Source organism: Heterodontus francisci, chromosome 3 (genome assembly GCF_036365525.1).
Source record: "Heterodontus francisci isolate sHetFra1 chromosome 3, sHetFra1.hap1, whole genome shotgun sequence".
NCBI classification, from domain to species: Eukaryota; Metazoa; Chordata; class Chondrichthyes; order Heterodontiformes; family Heterodontidae; genus Heterodontus; species Heterodontus francisci.
Window position 1 is genome coordinate 201,187,844 of NC_090373.1, and position 24,925 is coordinate 201,212,768.

A 24,925-nucleotide genomic window follows, 5' to 3' on the forward strand; every position below is an offset into this window, starting at 1 on the left:
GTTGATGATCCAGCTCAGCCTCCTCCTGAAGTCCCCAGCATCACAGATGCCAGTCTTCAGCCAATTAGATTCACTCCACGTGATATCAAGAAACGACTGAAGGTACTGGATACTGCAAAGGCTATGGGCCCGGACAATATTCCGGCAATAGTACTGAAGACCTGTGCTCCAGAACTTGCCACGCCCCTAGCCAAGCTGTTCCAGTACAGCTACAACACTGGCATCTAACCTGCAATGTGGAAAATTGCCCAGGTATGTCCTGGCCACAAAAAGCAGGAGTTCAGGGTAGTGTCCAAGGCCCAACCATCTTCAGCTGCTTCATCAATCATAAGGTCAGAAGTGGGGATGGTTGCTGATGATTGCACAATGTTCAGCACCATTCACGACTCCTCAGATAAGGAAGCAGTCCGTGTAGAAATGCAGCAAGACCTGGACAATATCCAAGCTTGGCAAGTAAACTTTGCGCCACACAAGTGCCAGGCAATGACCATCTCAAACAAGAGGGAATCTAACCATCTCCCCCTGACATTCAATGGCATTACCATTGCTGAATCCCCCACTATCAACATCCTGGGAATTACCATTGGCCAGAAACTGAACTGGAGTAGCCATATAAATACCATGGCTACAAGAGCAGGTCAGAGGCTAGAAATCCTGCGCCGAGCAACTCGCCTCCTGACTCCCCAAAGCCTGTCCACCATCTACAAGGCACAAGTCAGGAGTGTGATGGAGTATTCTCCACTTGCCTGGCTGAGTGCAGCTCCAACAACACTCAGGAAGCTCGACACCATCCAGGACAAAGCAGCCCGCTTGATTGGCACCCCATTCACAAACATTCATACCCTCCATCACAGCGCACAGTGGCAGCAGTGTGTACCATCTACAAGATGCACTGCAGCAATGCACCAAGGCTCCTTAGACAGCACCTTCCCAACCCACGACCTCTACCACCTAGAAGGACCAGGGCAGTAAATGGTTGGGAACACCACCACCTGCAAGTTCCCCTCCTAGCCACAGACCATCCTGACTTGGAACTATATCGCCATTCCTTCACTGTCGCTGGGTCAAAATCCTGAAATTCCCTTCCTAACAGCACTGTGGGTGTCCCTACCCCACATGGACTGCAGCAGTTCAAGAAGGCAGCTCACCACCACCTTCTCAAGGGCAATTAGGGATGGGGAACAAATGCTGGCTTAACTAGCAATGCCCACATCCCATGAATGAATATTAAAAAAATTAGCCTTTGTTTCCTGCCACTGAGCCAATTTTGTATCCACCTTGCTGAATTTCCCTGGATCCCATGGGATTTTTTTTTAGCCGGTCTGCCATGTGGGACTTTGTAAAAAACCTTGCTAAAATCCATGTAGACCACATCAACGACACTACCCTCATCTATCCTCCTTGTTATTTCTTCAAAAAATTAGATCAAGTTGGTCAAACAAGCTCTTCCCTGAAAAATCCATGCTGACTATCCTTGCTTGACCTGTGCCTTTCTAAGTGACAGTTTAGCCTGTCTCTCACAATAGATTCCAATAATTGCCCACTACTGAGGTTAGACCAACTGGCCTGTAATTATTCGGTCTATCCTTCGCTCCCTTTTTAAACAGAAATACAAAGTTAGCAGTTCTCCAATCCTCCGGCACCATATCTGTATCCAGTGTGGACTGGAAAATGATGGTCAGACCTTCTGTTATTTCTTCTCTTGCTTCTTTCAACAGCCTGGGGTGCATTTCATCTGGCCCTGGTGATTTATCAACTTTCAAGGATGCTAGTCTCATTAATACTTCCTCTCTCCCTATGTTTATCACATCCAATACTTCACACTCCTCCTCCTTAACTAGATATCTGCAACGTCTGCCTCTTTTGTGAAGACAGACGCGAAGTATTCATTAAGAACCGTACCAACATCTTCCGCCCCTGCACAGGTTACCTTTTTGGTCTTTTACGGGTTCTACAAGCTCCTTAGTCATCCTCTTACTCTTAATGTATTGATAAAACATCTTTGGGTTCACCTTGATTTTGCTTCCCAATATTCTTTCATGCCCTCTCTTTGCTTTCCTAATTTCCTTTTTGATTTCACTGCTCCACTTTAAATAGTCCTCTCAGCTTTCTGTAGTATTGAGTTCTCGGTGTCGGACATAATCTTTCCTTTTCTGCCTTATCTTACCCTGTCGGCTTTTTGTCATCCATGGAGCTTTGATTTGGCCATCTCGCCCTTTTTCTTTGTGGGAACATGTTTACTCTGAACACCTTGAATCTCCCCTTTGAATGTCACTGTTGTGACACTGATTTACCTTCAAGTTACTGTTTGCAGTCCACTTTCGCTAAATCACTCCTCTGTTTAGTAAAATTGGCCTTGCCCCATTTGAGAACTCTAACTCCTGTTCTATCTCTGTCCTTTTCCATAATTATGTTCAAACTGACTGAATTATGATCACTACCACCAAAATGCTCTCCCACTGCCCCTCCTTCCACCTGCCCATCTTCATTTCCTAAAACGAAGTCTAAAACTGTGTCCTCTCTTGTTGGACTTGCTACATACAGGGCAAAAAAGTTCTCCTGAATGCACTTAAAGAATTCTGCTCCCTCAATTCCTTTCACACTAAAACTATCCCAGTTAATATTGGGGTAATTAAAATCCCTTACTATTACTGCCCTGTTGTTCTTGCACTTCTCAGAGATTTGCCTACATATCTGCTCTTCTATCTCCCTCTGACTGTTTGGAGGTCTATAGTACACTCCCAGCAGTGTGATTGCCCTTTTCTCATTTCTTGGCTCAATCCATATGGCCTCATTTGATGAATCTTCCAACATGAGACCGAGCTGGCCCTCATGTCATAGCAACTTGCTTCTGTGAAGCTGCTGCTTCTAGCTTTCTGGAGCCACATATCTCTTGCTCAGCTTTGAGGGAAAACACTAGACTAAGAGGAAGGAAGTTGTGTTTAGATAGCCAGGGAAGTGACCATATAAGGAAAGAGTAGGTTGGCTTATGATCATTTTGGAACTCATTATATTAAAGGAGAATGTGTACTTAAGTTATGCTTTGTTCTTCATGGAGATTATAATGCAGAGCTGGTTTTGATGTTTAAGCTTCAGCAAGGAGGCAACCACTGAGCTCTGAAATGTTTGCAGTCGGACCTACAAATTTCATCTGTCTCTCTATGTCTTAACTGTCTCAGCGTGACAGGTCATACTTATTCGAGTTAAAAAAAGCAAATTCCTAATAGTGATAATTTTCCCCATTAAATGAACTTCACCGACTCTCTTGATCTGCTGCCACTTGCAGCCTGGCCTGTCCTCTGAAACCTATGTTGGTAGAATATCACAGTCATTTCAGTATTTAAAATGCATTCATGAAATAGTCATCCATTTTTACTCACCAGTTTAGACAGATTCATATCTCTCAGAACTCTCATGACAATTGTTGGTTCACTGTCTTCTGGCCGTGCTCTCTTCTGAGCTCCCAGTGTCCTCAATACAGAAAGAATGTTTCTCAAGCCAAAGTCATAATGAACCTAGTTGTAATTAATTTGACAAAAAGTAAAATTATTGTCTGAAATATTCTCTAAAGGAACAAGTTCACTCAAGATTTTCAATCCAAAAACTCCACCAGCGTTGACCAGAAAACACAGAAAATTTTCCCATCGTGTCTGTTTTGGCCGAAAAAGAGCCAGCTTAATCCTACTTTCCAGTTCGCGGTTCATAGTCCTGGAGGTTACAGTACTTTAAGTGCATATCCAAGTTTTGTTTTTACATGCGATGTGGGTTTCTACTCTACCATCCTTTTAAGCAATGGGTTCCAGACACCATCACCCTCTGAGTGAAAGAATTTCTCTTCAATTCCCCTCTAATCCTCCTACTGATTAGTTTAAATCTATGCCCCTGGTTATTGAACTCTGCTAAGGAAAATAGGTCGTTCCTATTCACTCTGTCAAGGTCCTTAATAATTTTATGCTCTTTAATTTAATCACCTCTCTGTTCCAGAAAAACTAACCCCAGCCTATCTAATCTTTCCTCATAGCTAAAATTCCTGTAACGTCCTTGTAAATCTCCTCTGCACCCTCTCAAGTACAATCACATCTTTCCTGTAATGCAGTGACCACCTGTGGCCTAACTAATGCTTTGTACAGTCCTAGCATAACCTTCTTTCTCTTATATTTTACAGAGTATCACCTGACAATGCAGAGCATGAGCAGATCAATCGCCACGTCATCAGTGCATCCGAACATTTGCCAGCTTGCCAGTATGGGTCCACGCATAAGCGCATCAATGTCACCACGTAATGCCATGCAAGTATTGCTTCACCCCTCAATGGTCACAGTCATTGCCTCCATCCCCTCCAACAGTACCCTGTTCCCTACTGCCATTGCTACTTCACTTCCCTGCTCCCTCTTGCGATTGGCACCTTAATCACTGCTTCTCTTCCCCGCTCCATCTCGCTGTTCTCGCCCACTCTCAACTCCATTTATCTGCTCCCAAAGGCTTGCCACTCCCGACACTTCGCCGCTCCATCCCACCACTCCCAACTCACCACTCCCAACTCTTCACCTTACCATCCTGCCACTAGCATCCCGCTCATTCTGCCCACCCCTGCTGCTTCTCCGGGTGGCGAGGCAGGGTGGGAGGTAATGGCGAGCAGGAGAGAATGACGGAATGGAGAAGCAAGAAAGCGGGTGTGGGAGGAAGCCGGGAAGAGAAGCAACGATCATAAGAGGGAGCGGGGTACAGTTGTGGGTGGGGGTGGGGGGGGGGCGCGTGGAGACAGCAATTGTGGCCATTGAGGGGATAGGGGATTTGGGTTCAATTGGTTTTTGTGTCATTGAGCAGCATCATTCTTATTACTGGCAGCTGCCTGAGACATCACAGGCAGTGACGTTTCTGTCAATGAGGTTCCATTTGCGCAGGTACCCATACTACACCACCTTGTAGTTGCATTGTCAGCAAACCTAGCCTCTATTTTATGCCTTGGCTAATGAAGGATAGCATCCCCTATGCCTTCTTAACCACCTTATCTACCTGTTCTACTACCATCAGGGATCTGTGTCCATGCACTCCAAGGTCCCTGTATTCTTCTACGCAGTATCCTAACATTTATTGTGTGAACCCTTGTCTTGTTTTCCTTCCCCAAATGCATTGCCTCACACTTCTCTGGATTGAATTCCATCTGGCAATCTACAGCTCTCTTCCATACTATATGGTTTACTAATGTCCTTTAGCAAACTAAATCCGCCATCCGTACTGGGTCTGGCCTACATGTGACTTGTTACAACCAAGAGGGGAGTAATGCACTGTTAATTCAGTCCCACTACTCCACAGGTCACAGCATATTAGTAAAGTTTCCCACCTACCAGAAAACTAGCCAAAATAATTACTTCAATAAATTGGAGTCAAAATTTGGCAGGAAAACTAGTAGATGAACAATGGACTACCTTCAAAGAAGAGATAGCTCGGACACAGTCAAGGTATGTTCCCTCAAAGGGGAAAAGTAGAGCAAACAAATCCAGAGCTCCCAGGATGACAAACGAGGTAGAAGTTAAGCTAACAAAGGAAAAGTGTGCTTATGACAGATGCCAGGTAGAAAATACTATTGAGAACCAGGCTGAATATAAAAGGTCCAGAGGGGAAGTGAAAAAGAAAATAAGAGAAGCAAAGAGAGACCATAAAAAGAGACTGGCAGCTAGTATTAAAGGAAATCCCAAAGTTTTCTATAGGCATATAAATAGTAAAAGGGTGGTAAAAGGAGGAGTGGGGCCAACTGGGGACCAGAAAGGGGATTTACACATGGCGGAAGAGAGCATAGTCTTTACCAAAGAAGAAGATGCAACCCAGAAAATGTTGAAAGAGGAGATAAGTCAGGCACTAGAGGGGTTTGAAATTGATAAAGAGGCAGTATTAGATAGGCTGTCTGTACTTAAATTGGATAAGACACCAAGGCCGGATGAGATGCATCCAAGGATACTGAGGCAAGTGAGGGTGGAAATCACAGAGGCGCTGGCCATAATTTCACAGTCTCCCTTAGACTTGGGGGTGGTGCCAGAGGACTGGAGAATTGCAAATGTTACAAAAGGGTGTAAGTATAAGCCCAGCAACTACAGGCCAGTCAGTTTAACTTCGGTGGTGGGAAAACTTCTTGGAAAGTAATTTGGGAGTATATCAATAGTCACATGGACAAATGCAAGTTAATTAAGGAAAGCGAGCATGAAGGGAAAATCATGTTTAACTAACTTGCAGGAGTTTTTTGAGGAAGTAACAGAGAGGGCTGATGAGGGCAATGCTGTTGATGTGGTGTACATAGATTTCAAAAGGCATTTGATACAGTGTCACAAAACAGACTTGTGAGCAAACTTGTAGCTCATGGAATAAAAGGGACGGGAGCAACATGGATACGAAATTGGCTGAGTGCCATGAAACCAAGAGTAATGGTTAATGGATATTTTTCGGAGGAAGGAGTTCCCCAGGGATCAGTGTTGGAACTCTTGCTTTTCCTGATATATATTAATGACCTAGACCTTGGTGTAAAGGGCATTATTTCAAAGTTTGAAGATGATACGAAACTTGGAAGTATTGTGGATTCTGAGAAGAATAGTGTAGAATTCCAAAAGGACACAGACAAGTTGGTGGGCAGACAGATGGCAGATGAAGTTCAATGCAGAGAAATGTGAAATGATTCATTTTGGAAGGAAGAACATGGAGAGACAATATAGAATAAAGGGCACAATATTAAAGGGGGTGCAGGAGCAGAGTGACCTGGGTCTATATGTGCATAAGTCATTGAAGGTGACAGGACAGGTTGAGAGAGTGGTTAATAAAGCATACAGTATCCTGGGCTTTATTAATAGGAGCATAGAGTACAAGAGCAAGGAAGTTACGTTGAACTTGTATAAGACACTAGTTCAGCCTCAGCTGGAGTATTGCGCCCAATTCTGGGTGCCGCACTTCAGGAAAGTGATGAGGGCATTGGAGAGAGTACAGAAAAGATTCACGAGAATGGTTCCAGGGATGAGGAATTTCAGTTATGATAGATTGGAGAAGGTAGGACTGTTTTCCTTTGAGAAGAGAAGGTTGAGAGGCGATTTGATAGAGGTATTCAAAATCATGAGGCGGTTGGACAGAGTAGACAGAGAGAAACTGTTCCCACTTTGAAAGGATCGAGAATGAGAGGGCACAGAATTAAAGTATTGGTAAGAGAAGCAAAAGTGACATGAGGAAAAACTTTTTAATGCAGCGATTGGATAAGGTCGGGTATGCGCTGCCTGAGAACGTGGTGGAGGCAGGTTCAATTGAAGCATTCAAAAGGTAATTAGACAATTATATGAAAAGAAAGAATGTGCAGGGTTACCGGGGAAGGCAGGGGAATGGAATTGAGGGAGTTGTTCTTTCGGAGAGCCGGTGCGAACATGATGGGCCAAATGGCCTCCTTCTGCACCGTAACAATTCTGAGATTCTGTGATTTATCTCCGGAACAAAGCACGCCAAACCAGGTTTCTTTAAACAACAACAAAATTAACTTTTTATGAATAAACCAAGTTTTAAATGATAATGAGATGAATCTATATGTATGAAAAGATTTTATAACTCCTTAATCTTCCTAAACCTCATGCACACACATACATTCAATTATCACCAGTTAACCGTGGAAAATGGAAATATTGACTTCGTAACAGTTTCTTAGGAATAATAAAATAACTGGGTTGTAACTTCTGGTGGGTTATTTCTGGTTCTGTGAGGTTTCCCAGAATCAAATATTTAGATGCCACTTGAAGTCTTTCGAGGCAACTTTGATAAACAGTCTGTGATGGGTAGGCGTTCAAGGTAGTTCGGCTGCAGCAGGCATCACACAGATCTTTCAGCAACATGTTGTAGCAACTGGTCTATTTAATGTTTGAAATAGCAGACTAACAGTAAAAAATTTCTTGAAAGTTCAGGAACTTCCAAAACACGATAGTCAACAGGACTTACTCTCAGCAAAGGAGCCTTCTCCACAGAGCACAGCAACTATAGAACTCACTCCTGAGGAAGGGATTCTTGACTGGAGGCAACAGCAACCTGCCACACCCGGAACATATGTGGCTTCCATCTTTAATGCCCGTATCCAACGATAAAAATTAATTTGCTTTACCCTCTCAAATTCTGCATTTGTCTGCCCAGCCAATCTCCATAAGTTCCAAAACTTCTCACGGTAAGCTTCAGGGACTAACTAATATGCAGCAAGAACAGCCTTTTTTGCCATCTCATAATCTGCAGAAGCCTCTTCAGGAAGCATGGCATAAAGTTCATGAACTCTGCCCATCAACCTGCTATGCATAAGCAGTGTCCAGTTTTCCTTTGACCATTTCATTTGTTTGGCTATTTTTTCAAAAGAAATGTAAAATACCTCAACGCTCCATTTCCTCAAACTTACATGAGCTTGTATGAATTTAAACAGATTTTCACTGAGTCCTGGGCTTACTGACCAGAATTTACCCTGGAATCAAGACCACCTCTTTGTCTTAGTTCCATCTTTTTTAATTTGAATTCCTTTGCTTCTTTTTCACTTTCTCTGTGAAATTCAAGTCCAAGTCTTTCCAATGCTATTGCCATGTCTTTTCCTTTTTCCTTGTTATGTTTTCTTAATTCTTTTTGCAGCTCAAGTTTTTTTTCATTTCTAACTGAATCTTAGCCAATTCAACTGCATCACACTCTGACTTACTATTTTCTTGTTCCTTTTCTTCTTCCAATTTTAAATGTTGGACTATTACATCAAATATCTCTGTTTTGTTAGCACCTGATTTCACCACTAGCCCCAATTTTTCTGCCAATTCTATCAATTTAACCTTGGTTAATGTTTTCAAGTCACTGAGGGACACATTCTCTTTTCCCAGAAAATCTGCTGCAACTGATAATGCCATTCCAATAGTATAGCCTTTACCCGAAACAAGAAAACTGGCTGCTTTTATTTTTTTTTCTCTTTCAAATTATTACTCCCCTTATATTTCACATAATTAGCATTGGATTTGAATCCTGCAAGAGCCCCCAGTTAATATGTTATGACCAAGGTGGGAGTAATGCACTGTTAATTCAATCCCACTACTCCACAGATCACAGCATATTAGTAAAGTTTCCCACCTACTGGAAAAATAGCCAAATTAATGACTTTATTTATCCTCAGAATAAAGCATGCCAAACCAGGTTTCTTTAAACAACAACAAAATTAACTATTTATTAATTCTTTCTTCTTCTTTTACTTTGGCCTCCTTGTCTCGAGAGACAATGAGTAAGCGCCAGGAGGTGGTCAGTGGTTTGTGCAGCAGCGCCTGGAGTGGCTATAAAGGCCAATTCTAGAGTGACAGACTCTTCCACTGGTGCTGCAGATAAAATTGGTTGTCGGGGCTGTTAAACAGTTGGCTCTCTCCTTGCGCTTCTGTCTTTTTTCCTGCCAACTGCTAAGTCTCTTTGACTTGCCACGCTTTAGCCCCGCCTTTATGGTTGCTCGCCTGTTCTGGTTAATAAACCACGTTTTAAATGATAATGAGATGAATCGATATGTATGAAAAGATTTTATAATTCCATAATCTTCCTAAACCTCATTCATGCACATACATTCAATTACCAACCGTTAATTGGGGAAAACAGAAATATTGACTTTGTAACAGTTTCTTAGGAATAATAAAATAACAGGGTTGTAACTTCTGGTGGGTTATTTCCAGTTCTGTGAGGTTTCCCAGAGTTGAATATTCAGATGCCACTCAAAGTCTCTCCAGGCAAGTTTGATAAACAGTCTGTGATGGGTAGGTGTTCAAGGTAGTTCATCTGCAGCAGGCATCACACAGATCTTTCAGCAACATGCTGCAGCAACAGATCCAGTTAAATTTTATAATAGCAGTCTAACAGTGAAAACTTTCTTGAGAGTTCAGGAACTTCCAAAACATAAGAGTCAACAGGACTTACTCTCAGCAAAGGAGCCTTCTCCACAGAGCAGAGAAACTACAGAACTCATTCCTGAGGCAGGGATTCTTGACTGGAAGCAACAGCAACCTGCCACATCTGGAACATCGGCTTCCTTTCTCCAAACCAGTGTTTCTCCACAGAGTGTAGCAATTCCACTTTTCGCTGGGTCTCTTCCTCTTTGATACAGAATTATTTTTCAAGAGAGAGAGTTTTCTAGGCTGTATTCCTGGCCAGTTTCCAGCAGGAACACTTTGAGATGCTTACAGCTCCCCAGTCACTTTTACACTGTCAAAATGAAACTAAAAGGGGTCATGAAAAGTCATTGGCAAACAGGATTAAGGAAAATCCCAAGGCTTTTTATACATATATAAAGAGCAAGAGGGTAACCAGGGAAAGCATTGGCCCACTCAAGGTCAGAGATGGGAATCTATGTGTGGAGCCAGAGGAAATGGGCAAAGTGCTAAATGAGTACTTTGCATCAGTATTCACCAAAGAGAAGGACTTGGTGGATGATGAGCCTAGGGAAGGGAGTGCAGATAGTCCCAGTCATTGCATTATCAAAAAGGAGGAAGTGTTGGGTGTCTTGCAAAGCATTAAGGTAGATAAGTCCCCAGGGCCTGATAGGATCTACCCCAGAATACTGAGGGAGGCAAGGGAAGAAATTGCTGGGGCTACAGGTGAGGTCCCAGAGGACAGGAGAATAGCCAATGTTGTTCCTTTGTTTAAGAAGGGTAGCAAGGATAATCCAGGAAATTATAGGCCGGTGAGCCTTACGTCAGTGGTAGGAAAACTACTAGAGAGGATTATTCGGGACAGGATTTACTCCCATTTGGAAACAAACAAACTTATTAGCGAGAGACAGCATGGTTTTGTGAAGGGGAGGTCGTGTCTTACTAATTTGATTGAGTTCTTTGAGCAAGTCACGAAGATGATTGATGAAGGAAGGGCAGTGAATGTTATCTATATGGACTTCAGTAAAGCCTTTGACAAGGTCCCGCATGGCAGACTGGTGTAAAAGGTGAAGTCACACGGGATCAGAGGTGAGCTGGCAAGATGGATACAGAACTGGCTCGGTCATAGAAGACAGAGGGTATCAGTGGATGGGTGTTTTTCTGAATGGAGGGATGTGACTAGTGGTGTTCCGCAGGGATCAGTGCTGGGACCTTTGCTGTTTGTAGTATATATAAATGATTTGGAGGAAAATGTAGCTGGTCTGATTAGTAAGTTTGCGGACAACACAAAGGTTGGTGGAGTTGCGGATAATGATGAGGATTGTCAGAGGATACAGCAGGATATAGATCGGTTGGAGACTTGGGCGGAGAAATGGCAGATGGAGTTTAATCCAGACAAATGTGAGGTAATGCATTTTGGAAGGTCAAATGCAGGTGGGAGGTATACAGTAAATGGCAGAACCCTTAGGAGTATTGACAGGCAGAGAGATCTGGGCGTACAGGTCCACAGGTCACTGAAAGTGGCAACGCAGGTGGATAAGGTAGTCAAGAAGGCATGCGGCATGCTTGCCTTCATCGGTCGGGGCATAGAGTATAAAAATTGGCAAGTCATGTTGCAGCTGTACAGAACCTTAGTTAGGCCACACTTAGAATATTGCGTGCAATTCTGGTCGCCACACTACCAGAAGGACGTGGAGGCTTTGGAAAGGGTACAGAGGAGGTTTACCAGGATGTTGCCTGGTCTGGAGGGCATTAGCTATGAGGAGAGGTTGGATAAACTCGGATTGTTTTCACTGGAACGACGGAGGTGGAGGGGCGACATGATAGAGGTTTACAAAGTTATGAGCGGCATGGACAGAGTGGATAGTCAGAAGCTTTTTCCCAGGGTGGAAGAGTCAGTTACTCGGGGACATAGGTTTAAGGTGAGAGGGGCAAAGTTTAGAGGGGCTGTGCGAGGCAAGTTTTTTACACAGAGGGTGGTGAGTGCCTGGAACTTGCTGCCAGGGGAGGTGGTGGAAGCAGATACGATAGCGACGTTTAAGAGACATCTTGACAAATACATGAATAGGAAGGGAATAGAGGGATATGGGCCCCGGAAGTGCAGAAGGTGTTAGTTTAGGCAGGAATCAAGATCGGCGCAGGCTTGGAGGGCCAAATGGCCTGTTCCTGTACTGTTCTTTGTTCTTTGAAAGCCCCCAACAATCCAAATCACAAGACTGTCGCAAATCCTTCAGGTTGCTTGGATACAAACTGCCTTACAACCTGCACTCCAAACACCAAATGGTGTTCAGTTACTATTCACAGAAAATAGCAACAGGTCATAAAGGCACGCAGCCCTCCTAGATTAAAAAAAAAACTCTTATGACAGATTCCAGACCTGCAGCAGTGTGGTTGACTCCTAAATGCCCTCTGAAATGGCTTAGCAAGCACCTCAGTTCAAGGCCAATTAGGGATTGGCAATAAATACTGGCCTAGCCAGTGACGCTCACATGCCATGAATGAATTTTTAAAAATCAACCACATGTTCAATTTTTGTACCATCTGCAAACCTCTTTATCATGCCCCTACGTTTATATCCAAATCATTCATATGTAACGTGAAAAGCAAGGCAGCTAGTACTGAGCCTTCTATTCACAAAAACACTGTCGACCATTATACTTTGCTTCCTGGCACTGAGCCAATTTTGAATCCAACGTTCCACTTGCCCTTGGATTCCATGAACCCTCACTTTTATTTAAAAATTCATATTTAAATGTCTGATGGCAATTTGCACAGCCATTTTTGTGTTAGTTTGCTTAGTTTTGGAGTTGCCATTTAAAAATGAAAACAACTTTTATGAAAGGCATACTAATATTGATAATGGTATAATGAAACACATCTCTGCAGGAGTTTCTCAGGTTAGTGTCCTAGTCCCAAGCAGCTTCAGTTGCTTACTCAATGACCTTAGCTGATGATTTAACAATGTTGCAACTTCTCAGATACTGAAGCAGTCCATGCCCGCATGCAGCAAGACCTGGATAGCATTCAGGCTTGGGTTGATAAGTGGCAAGTAACATTCATGCCACACAAGTGCCTGGAAATGACCAGCTCCAACAAGAGAGAATCTAATCATCTCCCCTTGACATTCAATCATGTTACCATCTCTGAATCCTCTATCATCAACATCCTGGGGGGTTACCATTGACCAGAAACTGAAGTGGACCAGCAATATAAATACTGTGGCTTTAAGATCAGGCCAGAGGCTGGGAATCTGACAGTGAGTCACTCACCTCCTGACTCCCCAAAACCTCTCCACCATCTACAATGCACAAGTCAGTAGTGAGGAAATGCTTTCAACTTGTGGATGAGTGCAGCTCCAACAACACTCAAGGAATTTGACAGTATCCAGAACAAAGCAGCCCACTTGATCGGCACCCCATCCATCATGTTAAACATTCACTCCCTCCACCACTGGCACTCAGTGGCCAGCAGTGTGTGCCATCTCCAAGATATACAGCAGCAATTCGCCAAACCTCCTTTGACAGCACCTTCCAAACCTGCAACCTCAACCACCTGGTTGGGGAGGATTTAAACTAAATAACTGCAGCAGGACAATGGCCGATCTGTAAGGAGGAGATGTTTCAGGTACAGGCTCGGTACATTGAGGGAAAATAATCAACAGGCACTTGGTGAAGTTTGAGTTAAGTAAGGAGAGCCAGCATGGATTTGTAAAAGGCAGATTGTGCTTAACTAATCTAATTGAAGTTTTTGATGAAGTAACGGAGAAGGTTGATGAAAGGATGTTGGCTGCATGGATTTTTAGAAAGCATTGGACAAAGTACCACATAAAAGGCTGGTTAATAAAACTGAAGCTCATGGAATAGGAGCTTCAATGTGAGATTGGATAAAAAATTGGCTTCAGGACAGAAAACTGTGAGTCGTGGTAAATGGTCGTTTTTCAGACTGGAGGATGATAGACAGAAGTGTTTCCCAAGGGTCAGTGCTAGGACCACTGCTTTTTTTGCTTTATATAAATGACTTGAATATTGGAACACAGAATAAAATTTCAAAATTTGCCAATGATATCAAATGTGGAGTTGTGGAAAATAGTGAGGATGATACCAATTAACTGCAACAGGACATAGATAGGCTAGCAGAATGGGCAGGCAAGTGGCTGATGTATTTTAATACAGAGAACTGTGAGGTGATGTATTTTGTCAGAAGGGATAGGGAGAGGCAATATGGACTTAATGGCTCAATTCTAAAGAGTGTGCAGGGAGAGAGGGACCTGCAGGTTCATGTGCATAGATCTTTGAAGGTGGCAGGACATACTGAGAGAGTAATTAGCGAAGCAGATGGGATCTTGGGTTTCTTGAGTTGAGGCATTGAGTACAAAACTGAAATTATGCTATATCTTTATAAAGCTCTAGTTAGGCCACAAATAGAGTATTATACCAGGTTTTGGTCACCTTATTTTAGAAAGGATGTGAGGGTCCTTGTGAGGGTGCAGAGGTTTACCAGAATGGTTCGGGTATGAAAGAATTTAGCTGCAAGGTTAAGTTGGAGAAGCTGAGGTTGGTCTCCCTGGAACAAAGGAGATTGAAGGGATATTTGATAGCGATGTACAAGGTTATGACAGGTTTAAATAGGTAGTCAAAAATAAGTTGTTCCCATTAACGGATGGTACAAAGACTAAGGGGAACAGATTTAAGATTTTGGGCATGAAATGCAGATGGGATGTGAGAAAGAACCTTTTTACGCTGTGAATGGTAATGACCTGAAACTCATTGCCTAAGAGGATGCTGGAAGTGGAGATGACCAATGATTTCAAAAGGAAATTGGATGGGCACTTGAGGGAAATAAATATGCAGGGCTCAGGGGATAGAGTGGGAAAATGGGACTGACTGGATTGCTCTATAGAGAGCCAGAGTGGACTTGAAGAGTTGAATGGCCTCCTTCTGTGCTGTAATGACTCTATGACACTATGACAAGGGCAGCATCTGCATGGAAACACCACAACCTGCAAGTTTCCCTCAAAGTCACACACCATCCTGACATGTAACTGTATCGCTATTCCATCAATGTCATTGGGTCAAAAACCTGGAACTCCCTAACAGAACTGTGGTTGTATTTATATCACATGGAGAGAGGCAGTTTAGAAGGCAGCTCACCATGATCTTCTCAAAGTCAGTTAGGGATGGGCAACAAATGCTCACCTTGCCAGCGATGCTTACATCCCATGAATGAATAAAAAATAATCAATATCTATAAAACCTTTGGCATGAAAACCATATCTGCCAATGTGAGACATGTTGGTTTTGTCACATGGAACATTAATTTTGAACTGTTGCTGGACTGAACAAAAATGGCTTGGTTTAAAAGACCACTGAAACGTGGCTGCACATTTTGCATTATAAAAGACAGTTGAGAAAAAGAAGACAATGGGAACTGCTCACTGATTCAATTAACAAAGATTGGTCTGGGCAACAGTGATCCATGCCCTGTCTGTGCAAGAAACAGCATTGCACCCCCCCCCCCTCCCACCACCACCACCCCGCCACCCCACCGAGCTTTGAAATCCACACCCCAAATAAGGGGTAAGTCACAGGACTAACCTGCTGGCCAACTTGAAGTTTTGAATTGTGCTCACAGAACTGTTGAAAAAGAGACTGCAATTTGAAGATAATTGAGAAGGAACGTCTCTCCCTTTCTCTCTCTCGTATCTCATGACATTCCAAGGTTCCACAGAAGCCACTCAAACCTCAAGAGAGAAGACTCCTGCAGCTAAACAATTTTGAAAGTGTGCACTGGGCCCCAACGAGAACTGTAAGACAACTGCAATCAAAGACTTTTCATCAAACCTAAAAGCCAGTAATTGAACTCCAGATATTACTTTAAACCTTTCTCCTTCTTTCTCCTCCTCTGTCTCTATTTGCATGTATGTTTATTGTGCATGCATGATAGCATGGTCGTTTCACGTATTTCTAGTAGCTTTAACCGAATTAGAGTTTTAAGGTTCATAAACATACACCTTTCCTGTTTAAATGTAAGAAAACCTGTCTGGTTGATTTCTTTGCCATTACAGTTATAGAGTGGTGAACAAGGATTCATTGAGGGGAAGCTTAAGATAAACTTTTAAAAAAATTAAACCCTCTTACGGCCAAACCAGGCAAAAGCTGAGAGGGAAGCCCTAGACCCCTGCCTCACCTGGTCGTAACGCCTTTCAATGCTACAAAATATTCTTCAGGATATATTTTATGGGCTATATTCTCCAACTCCAATGCTCAAGCTACACTCATATGAATAGGAATACCCGAACCCGTTGGATCAGTCTTATATATTCATTGCAATTGCCACTTAAAGTGGAAATCATTTTCCCAGCAACAAGAAGAGCATAAGTTGACCAATGAAAAACAAAATGACACAGCAACTACAAGAAATCCTGGCATTTAATGATGCAACTTTACACTGGGTCATTTCAAGTGTGCCAACGGATAGTCGTTCTGTTTCGCACTGAAGTACATATTGCCCATGTGAGAACCTTATGGGCTTAGTACAGGAAATGGTATAAAAGGTTCAATGAGATGTTCAAAATTCAGGGGCTCTTGGAATGGATATGGTAGAAGTTTGGAAAATATGCCAAGATAATATTATTCAGGATTTCCCCATACATAATTGATTGGCAAAGTGTACCTGCCAGAAAACATTGACTGAGGGTCCATATAAGGTGTTCAAACAATCTTACAATTCTTCTCCAGATACGCAAGCATGTTCCAACTGGAGCAGGGAAATTTTTTTAGTGGTATATTCAAACTGGAAATGCCATCATACTAATATCTTGTCACACTCACGAGAAGTGCAGTGATGAAAATATAAAAATAAACTGAAGAGTTATAAAAATTATAACAATTTCAAAAAGGCTGGTACATTTTGCCTTCAACAAGATGGAGGACACAGTCACATGGCAAATACCATCTCCTGCACGAAAATAAATATCCATATCTGCTAAGAACTAAAACTCATTAACCTCATCTACATTGAAATGAGACATATCATCACACATGGATGTGAGCTATCCACAAAACAAGCTGAGACAAAGACACTCACATACTCTAATTCTCCAGCTACACTTACCACAATAGAGTGTGAAAGCCCTCATTTTATCAAAATGGGCTACCATCGGAAGCTATTGTACAGCCCATCAGGAACTAAAAGCCTGAAGTCACATGGGCAAAACTAACACTATGAATTTACTTTTAAAGGTAACCTTTTGGAGAACAAATGGAGTCATCAGTCATCCAAGTTCAGAACATCAAGATCATCAGTCTGGGATCTTTAGCCACTGAGAGAACATCGAAAACCATATCTAATTCCAACACAAGGCTGAGAGTGAGATATCAATTCCAGCTAAGACATTTGAATCCTGCTGAGACGAGTTGGAAACCAACTGCAAAACAGAAGTAAGAGAGTGCCTTTTGAACAACTCCTCCACTCATGAAAATTGAAGTAAGGGATACCAGCACCATCTTTAAACTAAAGTGTTATCTGCTAGGAGACTTCAGCAACCCAGCAAGGGCAACACAATCAGCAAAGAGGCCTGCAACTTTCAAACTTGGCTTCTAAGAGGTCATAGAGTCATTTATGGCACAGAAGGAAGCCATTCAGCCCATCGAGTCCATACTGGCTCTCAATGGAGCTATTCAGTCAGTCCCACTCGCCTGCTCGATTCCCATTGTTCTGCAAGACTATTTCCTTCAAGTGGCCATCCATTTCCTCATTGGTTGCTTTTTCCTGAAAACTGCAGCCTTTTGCACCTTGAACTCTTAACTCCTCTTACCCTTTACCTTCTATCTATCTCTTCTTGAGTGTGTATGAGAGATTGCATGCATGAGTGAGTGGTGTTGCGAACATTTCGAGTGATTATTGTTGGAGTTTAGAAGAGTAAGAGGTGACTTGATTGAAACATATAAACTCCTGAGGGGTCTTGACTGGGTGGAAAGAATGTTTCCCCTTGTGGGACAATCTAGAAATAAAGGACACTATTTAAAAATAAGGGGTCGCCCATTTAAGACAGAGATGAGGAGAAATGTTTTCTCTCAGAGGGTCGTGAGTTTTTGGAACTCTCTTCCTGAAAAGGTGATGCAAGCAGAGTCTTTAAAAATTGTTATGGCAGAGGTAGATAGATTCTTGATAAGCAAGTGGGTGAAAGGTTATCAGAGGTAGGCAAGAATGTGAAGTCGAGGTTACAATCAGATGTGGCTACTCCTGCTCCTAATTCATATGTTCATATGTAACTCACAAGAAAACTTTCTGTTTATTTGACCAACAAAACACAAAAGCTGAAACAGTCATTTAAACAAAACACTGCCTGTGGTCAGTTGGGAGATGACCAGTCATGCCATTTCCCATCTGCCCACAACAATCTATAGAGATGAGTCAACAAAGCAATCTCATAACAACACCTAGCTGTAATATGCATATTAGCCATGGCTCAATAGTAGCACTCTCACCACTGTGCCAGCACATTGTGCATTCAAGTCCTAGACTTATGCACAAATTCCAGGTTAACATTTCAGTGCAGTTTAGTTTAGTTTAGAGATACAGCACTGAAACAGGCCCTTCGGCCCACCGAGTCTGTGCCGACCATCAACCACCCATTTATACTAATCCTACACTAATTCCATATTCCTACATCCCCACCTGTCCCTATATTTCCCTACCACCTAACTATACTAGGGGCAATTGCTAATGGCCAATTTACCTATCAACCTGCAAGTCTTTTGGCATGTGGGAGGAAACCGGAGCACCCGGAGGAAACCCACACAGACACAGGGAGAACTTGCAAACTCCACACAGCCAGTACCCAGAATTGAACCCGGGTCACTGGAGCTGTGAGGCTGCAGTGCTAACCACTGCGCCACTGTGCAGTATTGAGAATGCTACATTATTGGAGGTGTCATCTTTCAAATGAGACTTTAAACCCATCTGTCCTCTCAGATGGATGCAAGTGATTCATTGTGTTATGTTGAAGCAGAACCAGGGATTTTTTTTTTACTTTTCTACTATCGCTTTACTAATAAAATTGGAAAATGCTGGAAATACTCAACAGGTCAGGCATCATTTTATATTCATTCATGGGATGTGGGTGTCGCTGGCATGGCCTGCATATATTGCCCAACCCTCATTGAATCGCCTTCTTGAACCACTGCAGTACATGTGGTGCAGGTACGCCCACAGTGCTGTTACAGAGAGTCATAGGCTGGAATTTTACAGAAATTCAGAAGTGGGCTTGGAGTGGGATGGGAGGCAGGGGTGCCGTTCCTAATGCCATCCCACTCCCACTACAATTTTATGAGAAACGGCAGCGAGAAACTGTCGGCCCGCCCAAGGCCGGTCAAGGTCCTTAAGTGGCCAATTAACTATCTCTAAGGGCCCTCCTCCCACCTCTACTGGCATTTTACCAGCGGTGAGCAGGTGGCTGAGGACCCCAGGAGGCTGCCAGGGAAAGCCTGGTGGCCTCCTTGCAGGCTGGTGCGGGGGGTGCCCTCCTATTGGGCACCCTTTGCCCCATGGAGGCCCCCCCCACCACAGCTCAACTATCCCTACTGCACGACACTCCCCCCACCACTCCTAACCTACACCCCTTGCCGAACTATGGCCCAGCCGATTGTTCCCAGCAAGATCCCAAAACTTACCTCTCTTCCTGGGCTGACATTCTGTGTTCATTCTGCGATCCTGCTGTTGGCTGGGTGTAGTCCCAGCGGTGACTACCACTCCCGCTGGCGCTGCTGGGGCTGAGAGCTGCCGGCCTCATTAGGCGGGACATACTGCCTCAGAGAGGTGGAAGTCCCACCCAAGTTCAATTAAGGGCCTGGACCACATAAAATCATAGTGTGGTTCCCAGGCCTGGTGGAGGCAGGTTCGTCCTCGACTTTTTGCTTGGTGGGTAGGACATCCCGCCCAACGTAAAATTCCAGCAATAGAGTCATTATGGCATAGAAGGAGCCATTTGGCCGATTGAGTCCACGCCGGCTCTCTATAGAGCAATCTAGTCAGACCCATCCCCTGCTTTATCCCTGTGGTCCTACAAGTTTATTTTCCTGAATACAATTAAACACCAACTGAAAATACAATTAACACAACATTGATGTGGTAATGGTGGGAAAATTGGATCAACATATGAGGGAGAGAAGAATAGAAACATATCCCAATAGTTTACAATGGAGAAGGGTGGGAGGAGGCTTTTTAAAATTTCTTCATAGGATGTTAGGCCAACATTTTTTACCCATCCCTAACTGCATTTGAGAAGGTGGTTATCTCTGCTTCTCTTTCCACAGATTGTGGAGATAGTGATCACAATTCTGTAGCATTCACTGTGGTAATGGAGAGGGATAGGTATGTGCAACAGGGCAAGGTTTACAATTGGGGGAAGGGTAGATATGATGCTGTCAGGCAGGAACTGAGGAGCATAAGTTGGGAGCATATGCTGGCAGGGAAGGGCACGGTCGAAATGTGGAACTTTTTCAAGGAGCAGATAGTAGGGGCCATTGATAAGCATGTCCCTGTCAGACAGGGAAGGGATGGTCATGTGAGGGAACCGTGGTTGACAAGAGAGGTTGAGAGTCTTGTTAGGAAGAAGAAGGATGCGTATATAAGGTTGAGGAAAAAGGGCACAGGCATAGCTCTGGAGGGATACAAGATGGCCAGGAAGGATCTGAAGAAAGGGATTAGGAGAGCTAAGAGAGGGCATGAAAAATGCTTGGCGGGTAGGATAAAAGAAAACCCCAAGGCCTTTTACGCGTATGTCAGAAATATGAGGATGACTAGGGGGACCGTAGGTCCGGTCAAGGACAATAGCGGGAGACTGTGTGTTGAGCCGGAAGAGATAAGTGAGGTTTTGAATGAGTACTTCTCTTCGGTATTTACGAATGAGAAGGGGTGTATTACTGAAGAGGACGGTGTGAAACAGACTGGTAAGCTCGAGGAAGTGCTCGTTAGGAGGGAAGATGTGTTGGGGTTTTTGAATAACTTGAAGATAGACAAGTCTCCCGGGCCTGACGGGGTATATCCAAGGATGTTATGGGAAGCAAGGGGTGAAATTGCAGAGCCGCTGGCAATGATCTTTTCATCTTCTCTGTTGACGGGGGTGGTACCAGGTGATTGGAGGGTGGCAAATGTTGTGCCCCTGTTCAAGAAAGGGAATAGGAACAACCCTGGGAATTACAGGCCAGTTAGTCTTACTTCGGTGGTAGGCAAGTTGATGGAAAAGGTGCTGAGGGATAGGATTTCTGAGCATCTGGAAAGACACTGCTTGATTCGGGACAGTCAGCACGGTTTTGTGAGGGGTAGGTCTTGCCTCACAAGCCTGATTGAATTCTTTGAGCAGGTGACCAAGCAAGTGGATGAGGGTAAACCAGTGGATGTGGTGTACATGGATTTTAGTAAGGCATTTGATAAGGTCCCCCATGGTAGACTTATGGAGAAAGTCAGGAGGCATGGGATAGTGGGGAATGTGGCCAGTTGGATTAAGAATTGGCTAACTGATAGAAGGCAGAGAGTGGTCTTAGATGGTAAATACTCAGCCTGGAGCCCAGTTACCAGTGGCGTGCCACAGGGATCAGTTCTGGGTCCTCTCCTGTTTGTGATTTTTATTAACGACTTGGATGAGGAAGTCGAAGGGTGGGTCAGTAAATTTGCAGATGATACAAAGGTTGGTGGAGTTGTGGATACCGAGGAGGGCTATTGTCGTCTGCAAAGGGACTTGGATAGGTTGCAGTGCTGGGCTGAAAAGTGGCAGATGGAGTTTAACCCTGAAAAGTGTGAGGTCGTCCATTTTGGAAGGACAAACACGAATGCAAAATACTGGGTTAACGGTAGGGTTCTTGGGCATGTGGAGGAGCAGAGAGACCTTGGGGTCTATGTGCATAGATCGTTGAAAGTTGCAACTCAAGTGGATAGGGCTGTGAAGAAGGCATATGGGGTGTTAGCGTTCATTAGCAGAGGGATTGAATTTAAGAGCCGTGAGGTGATGATGCAGCTGTACAGGACCTTGGTAAGGCCTCATTTGGAGTACTGTGTGCAGTTCTGGTCGCCTCATTTTAGGAAGGATGTGGAAGCCTTGGAGAGGGTGCAGAGGAGATTTACCAGGATGTTGCCTGGAATGGAGAATAAGTCTTACGAGGAAAGGCTGAACATTCTAGGCCTCTTCTCATTAGAACGGAGAAGGATGAGGGGTGACATGATAGAGGTTTATAAGATGATCAGGGGAATAGATAGGGTAGACAGTCAGAAACTTTTTCCCCGGGTGGAGCAAAGCGTTACAAGGGGTCATAAATTTAAGGTGAAGGGTGGGAGATATAAGGGGGATGTCAGGGGAAGGTTCTTTACCCAGAGAGTGGTCGGGGCATGGAATGCCTTGCCTGGGGAAGTTGTTGAGTCAGAAACTTTAGGGACTTTCAAACGGCTTTTAGATAGGTATATGGATAAAGGAGAATGATGGGGTATAGATTAAATTGTCCTTGACAGAGGACAAAGGATCGGCACAACATCGTGGGCCGAAGGGCCTGTTCTGTGCTGTATTTTTCTATGTTCTATGTTCTATGTTCTATTCTGCCAGACCTGCTGAGTGGTTCCAGCATTTCTTGTTTTTATTTCAGATTTCCAGCATCCGCAGTATTTTGCTTTTAATTTACTTGAGAAGGTGGTGCTGAGCCGCCATATTAAACCACTGCAGTTCATGTGGAGGAGGTACACACACAGTGCTGTTAGGGAGGGAGTTCCACAATTTTGACACAATGACAATGAAGGAATCGCATTATATTTTAAAGTCTTACACTTACCTGGAGACTGGAGCGGTGGCTGGCGGGCCTGGGAGGAGGCTGACCCAGAGCGGGACCTGAAAAGGAAAGAGCGGGTCTCAAGGCCCTTACTTACCTGGAGACTGGAGCAGTGGTAGGCTGTCTCTCTCTCTCTGTGCCGACGCACGCTGAGAGAGAGAAAAAGAACTTACCGTGACATCACGGGAAATCTACGAGCTGATTGGTTGGGTAAGTAACAGCTGTTCGTGCATTTAAATAGCTGAACAAATAATGGGAAAGTTTTTTTAGAAAAAACCTCAAAACTTACCTCATAAGTGATAAGGTTAGTACTCCTAAAGTGTGTTTTTTTATATTAGTGTAATTTATGAAGAACTTTAGATTGTAGTGGATAGTGTTTGGAGTGGAACAAGGCCCCTACTGTAATTAGTATTTTTGGTTAAAAGGAGTAACTAATTAACCGAAGGGTAAGTCATGGCAGGAGAGCTCAGCCCCGTGGTATGCTCCTCCTGCGCTATGTGGGAAATCAGGGACGCTTCCAGTGTCCCTGACAACCATGTCTACAGGAATTGTATCCATCTGTAGCTACTGGCTACCCGCAATATGGAGCTGGAGCTGCGGGTGGATTCACTGTGGAGCATCAGTGATGCTGAGGACATCGTGGATTGCACGTTTAGCGAGGTGGTCACACTGCAAGTAATGGCTGCGCAGGCAGTAAAGGGATGGGTGACCACCAGACGGAATAGTAGGCGCAGGCAGGTAGTGCAGGAGTCCCCTGTGGCCATCCCCCTCTCAAACAGATATACCGCTTTGGATACTGTTGGGGGAGATGGCCTCCCAGGGGAAAGCAGCAACAGCCAAGATTGTGGCACCACGGATGGCTCTGCTACACAGCAGGGGAGGAAAAGACTGGGAGAGCCATAGTGAAAGGAGATTCAAGTGTAAGGGGAACAGACAGGCATTTCTGTAGCTGCAAATGAGACTCCAGGATGGTATGTTCCCTCCCTGGTGCTAGGGTCAGAGATGTCTCGGAGCAGCTGTAGGACATTCTGAAGGGCGAGGGTGAACAGCCAGTGATTGTGGTACATGTCGGAACCAACCACATAGGTAGAAAAAAGGATGAGGTCCTGCAAGATGAATTTAAGGATAAATTAAAAAGCAGGACCTCAAAGGTAGTAATCTCAGGATTACTTCCTGTGCTACGTGTTGGTGAGTATAGGAACAGGAGAATAGACCAGATGAATGCGTGGCTGGAGGAATGGTGCAGGAGGGAGGGATTTAGATTCCTGGGACACCGGGACTGGTTCTGGGGAAGGTGGGACCTGTACAAGCAGGACGGGTTACACCCAGGCAGGACTGGAACCAATATCCTCGCGGGGGTGTTTGCTAGTGCTGTTGGGGAGGATTTAAACTGGAATGGCAGGAGGATGGTAACCTGAGTGGGGAGATTGAGGAGGAGGAAACAAGGATAGAAACGAAAGACAGGAAACTTAAAGGCAAAAGTGGAAGGCATAGAAATCAAGGACAAGAAACAAATAGGGCCACAGTGCAAAATAATGCTAAGATGACTAAGAATGTTAAAAAGACAAGCCTAAAGGCATTGTGTCTCAATGCGCGGAGTATTCTCAATAAGGTAGGTGAATTAACCACGCAAATAGATGTAAATGGATACGATATAGCTGCAATTACGGAGATATGGCTGCAGGGTGACCAAGGATGGGAACTGAACATCCAAGGGTATCCAATATTTAGGAAGAACAGGCAAAAAAGGAAAGGAGGTGGAGCAACATTGTTAGTAAAAAAGGAAATCAATACAATAGTGAGGAAGGATATTAACTCAGAGAATCCTGATGTGGTATCTGTATGGGTGGAGCTAACAAACACCAAGGGTCAGAAAACGTTGGTGCAGGTGGTATATAGACCCCCAAACAGCAGTGGTGATGTAGAGGATGGAAATTAGAGATGCATGCAATAAAGGTGCAACTGTAATTATGGGTGACTTTAATCTATATATAGATTGGGCAAACCAAATTAGCAATAATACTATAGAGGAAGAATTCCTGGAGTGCTTATGTGATGATTTTTTGGACCAATACGTTGAGGAACGAACTAGAGAACAGGCCATCCTAGACTGGGTATTGTGTAATGAGAAAGGATTAGTTAACAATCTTGTTGTGCGGGTTCCTTGGGGAAGAGCGACCAAAGCATGATAGAATTCTTCATTAAGATGGAGAGTGAGAGAGTTGATTCTGA

At 43.9% G+C, this 24,925-nt stretch overlaps 1 protein-coding gene across 1 annotated transcript in view; it reads right to left on the bottom strand.

The window, feature by feature from the left end:
- LOC137367179 (dynein axonemal heavy chain 8-like) overlaps positions 1 to 24,925 on the bottom strand; it is a 2,062,041-nt gene that overhangs the window by 863,310 nt on the left and 1,173,806 nt on the right. Inside the window, exon 73 of the mRNA XM_068028615.1 lies at positions 3,381 to 3,515. Within this exon, the coding sequence (XP_067884716.1) occupies positions 3,381 to 3,515 (135 nt within the window). The remainder of the gene's footprint in view (positions 1 to 3,380; positions 3,516 to 24,925) is intronic.